This window comes from Artemia franciscana, chromosome 7 (assembly GCF_032884065.1).
Source record: "Artemia franciscana chromosome 7, ASM3288406v1, whole genome shotgun sequence".
NCBI classification, from domain to species: domain Eukaryota; kingdom Metazoa; phylum Arthropoda; class Branchiopoda; order Anostraca; family Artemiidae; genus Artemia; species Artemia franciscana.
The window spans coordinates 1,789,681-1,798,127 of record NC_088869.1 but is presented as its reverse complement, the minus strand read 5'-3'; the positions used below and the strand labels follow the sequence as shown (position 1 = coordinate 1,798,127).

At 33.2% G+C, this 8,447-nt stretch overlaps 1 protein-coding gene across 1 annotated transcript; it reads right to left on the bottom strand.

Moving 5' to 3' along the window:
• Nucleotides 1–1,622: 1,622 nt before the first annotated feature.
• LOC136028716 (peritrophin-1-like) lies at nt 1,623–8,348 on the bottom strand (the record flags this gene model as incomplete). The annotated part of the gene is given in 2 exon segments (XM_065706584.1): nt 1,623–1,888; nt 8,077–8,348. Coding segments are annotated over 2 exon segments (350 nt in total), but the record flags the coding sequence as incomplete, so codon positions are not given.
• Between the last annotated feature and the right edge of the window lie 99 nt (nt 8,349–8,447).

Genomic DNA, 8,447 nt, shown 5'->3' with positions numbered 1-8,447 from the left:
CCTTACCATACGTCTTACCCATACGTCTTATTAGACATAATACTGTACTGGCATGCTAATAAATAGAGAGGGGATAGTTAATCGAGATTTGTTGCAGTTTAAGACAGGAACGGGGCCAAAATTAGTGATAAGGAAGAAGTTAAAAAGAGATCGAAAGAGTGTTTTGAGAATACGCTAAATCATAAGAGGATTAGTGAAAAAGACACAGAAACAAAAAAACTTGTATTAAATCAGGGATTAAAGTTGGTTGTTTCCTTAGAGACCAGAACATTGGAAGCTACAGTAAATGAAAGTTATTAAGCAGGATTTTCAACCGTGGGCTCTTCAAAAACCGAAGGAGACGTTTTTGCTAAACCGAAGGAGAAAATTTGGATATGCAAAACCGAAGGGGAAAATTTGCTAGACGTTTTCCAGAGATACTGCCTACGGATTATCTTGGATACCCAAATGACCGAGTGTCTCTCAAACAGTGAGCCGTTTAGTTGGCCAAAAATCGCCCTTGTTGGCCGACTGTCTGTGGCAAAATGAAAAACATTTTGTCCCTGAATGAGGTGGGAGAATGTCAGAAGGCAAGATTGAAAGAAATTGAGAACTTCTTCGGAGGATGTAGAGAAGAAGGTTTTTAAGAGATTGGGTAGAGGAGGAAAGTTCGTAGCTGGGTTAGGCTCAGGCGACTTGGCAGTGCAGTCAGTTGTTAACAGTAGCATTAGAGGTTTCTTTATTTTCCATTTTTATACCCACTCAAACTGCCTAATTGTGTATGGATCTCTTTTTCGTTGAAAATGAAGTTTCTTATTCTTTTTCTCCCTATTTTATTCTTTCCTATTTTCCTATTTCATGAATTTTCCTATTTTTTTTTCTGAGACGTATATAACCTTCCACTTGACCAGTTTAAAGAATATAATTTACTTTCTGTGTCTTGGTTCTGCAAGTACATACCATTTTCGTGGCAAAACACTGCGGAGAAGAAAGCTCAATACAAGATAAATGACAACGAGCTAAAGAAGATTTTTTTTTATATAGATCAAAATGTTGCTTGAATGAAAGAAAATGTACTAAATAATCGATTTAAATAAACAAAAATTTTTTAGCTTGTTCCATAACCGCTTATGCCAGAAACACAATTTTCTAGAGTTTTTTCAAGGTATGAATTCCAAAGATAATTCAGCCATACAAAATCATAAAATAGGTTGAAGATGACATACAAACCAGCAATGATTTTTCCTATATTTTTTCAGGTGTTCTTTTTTTCTATAGAACAAATCAATATCAAAATGGTCTGTGTATCATATAGGACTTTTTTCTTTCTATATAAGGATAAAAGCATAAGAATCCTCCAGAGCTATTACTGACGCAGAGGGCACGGTATAGACGTCTAAGTTGCTGGGTATTGTCTTTCAGCCTTACTGCAGCGGGGATCGAACACCTTGTCAAGCAGAGCATCAATCTACAGCAGAACTACAGCAAGTTATCTTTCCATATGTCAGATATTAATGTATAAAGGGTAATTAGTATAGAAAATTCAAAACTTGGGTTATTTTGACTTAGTAATTTCTTCACCTCTCTAATTCAAATTCCTTCAACATTTTTTTTTTAATTGATAATTATTTGTACAGAAAAACTATGAGGGCGGACAAATTTAATACAAGAAAAACTACAACAAGTCTATGTCATTCCAAGGAGGCAAATATTATTCTAGCTAATAAAACATAAGACTAATTATTCCTGAAATGAAGGAAAACATAACAAACAGATGGAAACAATATATCTTTTGCTTAAGATACTTTTCGGTTTGCTACATCGACGATAATTACATCTCACATCCTGACTGTGCCGGCCAGTCACATACCTGAAGCGCTGCGTTGAACCATAAATTATGTGGGCAGACCTAAAACGTAATAGGTCTATTTATTAATTACTATATATATATATATATATATATATATATATATATATATATATATATATATATATATATATATATATATATATATATATATATATATATATGTATGTATATATATATATTGGTGATTTCTCTTTTCATGATAAATAAATATTCAGTTCAAAATAGGGAGGATTTACTAGTTCTCCCCCCCCCTCTTCCTTGTTAAGTTTTGACTTGGGTCTTGCTGTTGCTATGGGGCATGCCTCGAACTCTGTTCGCGTTGAAAAATTTGTTGAAAAAAAATTTGTTGGAGAAGAATTGTTGATTGTAACATTTTACCAATATTTTAGATTTTAGTTTTGAATCGGATAGTCGTTCACAAAGTGATACCTATTGTTGTTGTTAGCTGATGATCGGTTGTCATCTGGTGTGCATTCACGCTAGCTGACTTCTTATATATTTTTTGTCTAGGCCTAATTCAGTAGCCTGCAAATGATTAACGTGTAACGTTATTTTTTTTATTTAATAGGCCTTTGGACCCTTTGGGATTCTTGTGGATTGTAGAGTTTCTTATATAAAATGAGTAAGAAAACTAAAAGAACTTGTATCTGTACTAGCCCTTGTTGTATCCTCATTGAAAAGTGTGGAAAACCTGTTTATGATGAATCTCTTCATTTTTAAATCTTTTATTGTTATACCAACTACTAAAACAGTTAGTTGAGATGTTAGTCTTACTTTTACTTATACTTGCTGTGGGATCAGACGTGAATGCTTCACCCAGCATCTAGAAGACTCCTTATGGTTGGCTTCAACTTGTCACGGTCTCATGCAAACTCTTTAGTAAACGAGAGTCATCAGCCCTCTCACTTTCTGCCAAACTTCCGAAATTCACAAATCCTATCAATGTCTTTTCTGACAGTTGCCCACCGGTTGTTCAATTGACCACCCGGGCATCTGCGCTAATTAAACAGAGGAGCAGCTAGAACCACTTGCTTGATGATACTGTCATTGGGTCTTCTCAGGACACCACAAAGCTAATGAAGTCTTCTCTGTTTGACGATCGTGCCTGTGGTCCAGATGTTACAGCAGCGGTGAGGCACCTGAGCGTTTAATTCTGTCAGAGTATCGAATACTCAGGATTTTTCGTAAACAGCGGTGTTCAAAGACCTTAAGATCATGGAGATGAAGCGCCGCCTTCAGTGACCAGGTCTCAAGTGCATAAAGTAGAACAGCCCTAACTTCCACCTTATAGACACAAATTTTTGTCTTCAAACACATCTTCCATCGGTTCCACAGATGGTGAGAAAGTTGAGAGAATATAGCTTGGAATTTATTGATTCTGTACAGTACGTCAGAGTCACAGCTTGCATGAGAGTCTATTAGCGATCCAGGGCAAGTGAAGCTTTCAAATTTTCCTATTTCCTGCCTATAAAGCACAAGCTGATAATCTAACTGTATATTCAGGTCCATGACTTTACTTTTGACCGTGTTGATCTTCATACCCATTAGCTGAGAGAAATATGCTATTTCATTTAGCATTTGTTGGGCAGTTGCAGGATCAGCAGCAAGAGTAACAAGGTCATCCTCTTAGTCTAAGCCAGACACGGTAATGCCTAATGCCATGATGAAAACTTGAGAGTGCTTATTTTAGAACCGAATCTGTACAGTAATTAAACAAAACAGGAGACAATATGTATCCTTGTTTTACACCACTATCTACATTAAAGGCCTCAGTATCTTCGCCCATAACTCTTATAGTTGCCTTGCAATACTCATAGTAGGTCTTCAGAAGCTCTATAAATTCAACTGGCATACCATCTTCTACCATGCTTCACCAGAGGTTTTCAAGGGTTAAAGAGTCAAAAGCACTGACAAAATCCAAAACATGTTAATTATAGGGAGATTGCAGCGTTCTTACTTTTGCAAAATAAGACAAAGGGTGAAGATTTGATCAGTGGCCTCTCTCCCTTTGTGAATTCAGCACTGACTTTCACGCGTCTGCTTAGCTCTTGCTCTCTCGTACTTTTTGAGTAAAATCATCGCGAATACTTTGGTTGCCATTTCCATGAGTGATATCCTTATGTAGCTACGGCTATTACATTTATTCCTCTTTTTAATTATTAAATAAAGAAACTTTTTTAATGAAAGCAAGGAGCAACATTAAAATTTAAAACGAACAAAAATTACTCCGTATATGAAAGGGGCTTTTCCTCCTCAACGCCCCGCTCTTTGCGCTAAAGTTTGACTCTTTCTCTTATCTCTACTTTTTAAAACAGTAAAAAACAGTATATATATATATATATATATATATATATATATATATATATATATATATATATATATATATATATATATATATATATATATATATATATATATATATATATATATATATATATATATATATATATATATATATATATATATATATATATATATATATATATATATATATATATATATATATATATATATATATATATATATTTATATATATGTATAAATATACATATATATATATGTATATATATATATATATATATATATATATATATATGTATACATATATATATATATATATATATATATATATATATATATATATATATATATATATATATATATATATATATATATATATATATATATATATATATATATATATATATATATAACTGTAAATAGTGAAAGCTGTTTCGACACATAGAAATGTTTGCACTCAACCATTTCGTAGGAACGTTCACTCAAACGTTTTCTGTGGTTCCACCAGTGGCTGATAAGAGTGTAGTAGAAAAAACAAAAACAAACACGTATCTGTCATCTTTCTTCTGGCAAAAAATACAAAATTATACTTTCATTTCAGATAAGAGCTTGAAACCTTTATAGTAGGTTTCTCTAATACGCTGAATCTGATGGTGTGACTTTCATTAAGAATTTATGACTTTTAGGGGGCCTAACTTTTATTCGTCTAGAATATATATATATATACATATATATATATATATATATATATATATATATATATATATATATTTATATATATATATATATATATATATATATATATATATATATATATATATATATAAACTTACATTAAAATGTGAGAATTAAAACCAATAATGTTTTTCTAAAAACTTTTCAAAAACAGCCTTAGCATCCTTACTTCAACGAAGTTCAACCAGGACTGATCTATACAATAAAGTGAGATGATAAGTTCATTCAAACAAAAACAGAACAAAATGATTTAATGCAAGTTTTCAATGCTAACCTTGCGTTTTTGACAGCCTGACTCAAAGGTCTTTTTGTAACTGGTTCAATTTGTTTGATTGTAACTGGTTCAAATTGTTTGCACTATTATAATTTGTTTTAGTAACGTATTTTGTTAGACCACTTTTAATTAAATTTGAGTGTAAAGAATTTAGTGAACACTCCTCCGAGTATCTATTCAAAGAAATACTATCATTTCTTTTCAGACTAATTTCGATTGATTCCCGATCCACCTGTTTTATTTTTATTTATATAGTAATAAGTGTGTATCCTACGTTCATCTTTATGCGGGGGAGGGGGAGATCATTCCATTTTTCTCCTATTCTCTCTTAGTAAAAAAAAAGTATTTTTCATTTTGTCATTTTTGTCCACTATCAAACAGTTCGTGGTAACGAACTGTAGTAAGGAGCGACCCGGCTCAATAGTAAACGAAACTCTAAAAAACGGAATTTCGATGCTAAAAGATATATCAAAAGAATTGTATTTTTATGCTGATTTCAAATAAGTTTTACCAAATTTAATCTTTGTCATCAAAAGTTACGAGCCTGAGATAATTTGCCTTATTTTGGAAAATAGGCGGAAACACCCTCTAAAAGTTATAAGATCGTAACGAAAATCACACTATCACATTCAGCGTATCAGAGAACCTTACAGAAAAAATTTCAAGGTCCAATCTACAAAAATGTGGGATTTCATATTTTTTGCCAGAAGACTAATCACGGGTGCGTGTTTATTTGTTTGTTTTGTTTTGTTTTTTTTTTCTTTTTCCCAGGGATCATCGTATGGACCAAGTGGTCCTAAAGTGTTGCAAGAGGGCTCATTCTAATGTAAATGAAAAGTTCTAGTACCCTTTTTAAGTGACCGAGAAAATGGAGGGCACCTAGAACCCCTCCCACGCTCATGTTTTTCCCAAAGTCATCGGACCAAAATTCTGAGACAGCCATTTTGTTTCACATAGTCGAAAACCATAATAACTATGTCTTTGGGGATGACTTACCCCCCAAAGTCCCTGGGAGAGGGGCTGCAAGGTACTAACTTTGACCAATGTTTACATACAGTAATGATAATTGGGAAGTGTAACGACGTTTTCAGGGGGATTTTTGTTTGGGTGTGGGGTTCAGGGAAGGGGGCTATGTGGGAGGATCTTTCCTTGGAGGAATATTTCATGGGGGAAGAGAAATTCAATGAAAAGGGCGCAGGATTTTCTAGCATTACTATTAAAAACAATAAAAACTTTAGCGTAAAGAGCGGCGTGTCGAGGAGGAAAAGCCCCTTTCAGATAAGGAGTAATTTCTGTTCGTTTTAAGTTTTAATGTCGCTCCTTACTTTCATTTCTAAAACTTGTTTTTTTAATTTAATTGTATACTAGTCTTCAGGCATGTAGTACTGCCAATAAATTATTCTGTGTAATTTTTGTGATTTCAAAATAAATTTCAGCCCGAAAATGGACCCTAAATGGCCCTAAATGTTTATTTAAAAAAAATAAGGGTTTTCAACTGAGTAATTAGCAATATTAAAAATTTAAACGAATTGTAAAGTATGTAAGGGGGCTGTGATTTCCACTATCCTTGCTCGTTACTCTGTGTTTTTTTTTATTTGCTTAAAAAGGGTTCTTATTGCAATCAAATAGTCCTGGTGTTTAACGGTCCATTCTTAAAGAGTTGTCCCAAAATATAGAACTTTAGCGCAGGGAGCGAGGGTTGAGGAATGGACAGATTTCCCCATATAGGGAATAATTCCTATTTACTTTTTTTGTTTTACTGTTGCTCTTTACTTTCATTCAAAAAAACTATATTTCTTATTAATTCTTTATTGTTTTTCAAATCATACTGAGAGATCCACATCCCCTTTGTGAAAAATTTCCCTGGAAAGTGACTCCCAAACGAAAAATGCCCCTTGCATAAAATTCTTACGCGTGCAAATCCCTTCCAGAAAGTTTTCCTGGACCTTTCTCTCCAAACTAAAAATCCCCCCGAGAAACTCTCAGAGTAAAATTTTCCTTACATTATTTAAAAGCACATTACATTATTTAAAATAATGTAATGTACATTATTAAAATTTAACTTACATTATTTAACTTACATTATATATTACATATTTAATTATTACATTACATATTACATATTTAACTTACATTATAAAACTTACATTATTTAAAATTTTATATTTCACTTCTGATTATTTTTATAATCATGTTAGGGATCCCCTAGCACGGAGTCTTCTCCCTAATTCTTCCCCCTGGAAAAAAAACCTGTTTCAAATTACCCTGCATTTACCAGTAACTTATAGTATATGTGAGTATTGGAATAATTCCATAAGATGCAGCCCTTTCGCTCGATTGCCACCGGAAAAAAAAAACGGAAAGATAGAACTACGTATCCGTGATCTTCTATCTGGCAAAAAAAAAATGTAAATTATACAAAATCCTATATTTTTGTAGGGACAAGCTTGAAACACCTACAAAGGAATTCACTTATATTCTGAATCTTGTGATATATTTTAGATTAAGATCATTTGAATTTTTGGGGGCGTTCGCCCCCCCTCCCCTCGAAATTCAGACAAGTTTTCTAAGCCTCGTAGCTTTTGAGGGTTGCATTGAACTTAATAAATTGTATGTATTTGGAATTAGAATAAAAGGCGATTCTTTTGATACATTAATTGTTATCAAAGTTCCTTCTTTTTATGTAAGCAAAAAACATCACAAAATTCTATGAACGGCCATTTTGCTACAAAGGTATATCACCACATGGTGCCATATGTCCCTAAACAAAGAAAAATTCTTCTATAAAGGAGCAGTTAAGGTCTTAAATAAATTAAGGATTTGACTTTTAGGAGATTTTACGTACTTTGGCTATTTAAATATAATGATTTAAGATTGTTTTAAACTGGCAAGATTTTTCTCATGCAGCCTGTTCTACCTTTAGTTCTGGTGTGCCTCGATCACACTTGTAGAACATCGTGCAGTCAGATTCATGGGGAATGTGTAGAGCATAATCTCCATCTACTTCTGGACAAATACTCTCTACTGACCCTGACCCCTCTGGATCAGTTTCAGTGGTGGGCAGTTGTGTAGTTTCTACTCCCGTGTCTTCTGTTTCAGCTTCAGATGATGTGCTTTCATCTGACTCCTCGATTGTAGTCTCAAGCTGTCCTTCCGTAGTGGGAGGCTCCTCAGGATTGGTACCACACTCTGAAATAGAAATCCTGTCTCAAATTACTCTGTATTTACCAGTAATTTATACTATAAAGAAAGAACTATGTACCCGTGATCTTTCATCTGGAAAAAAAA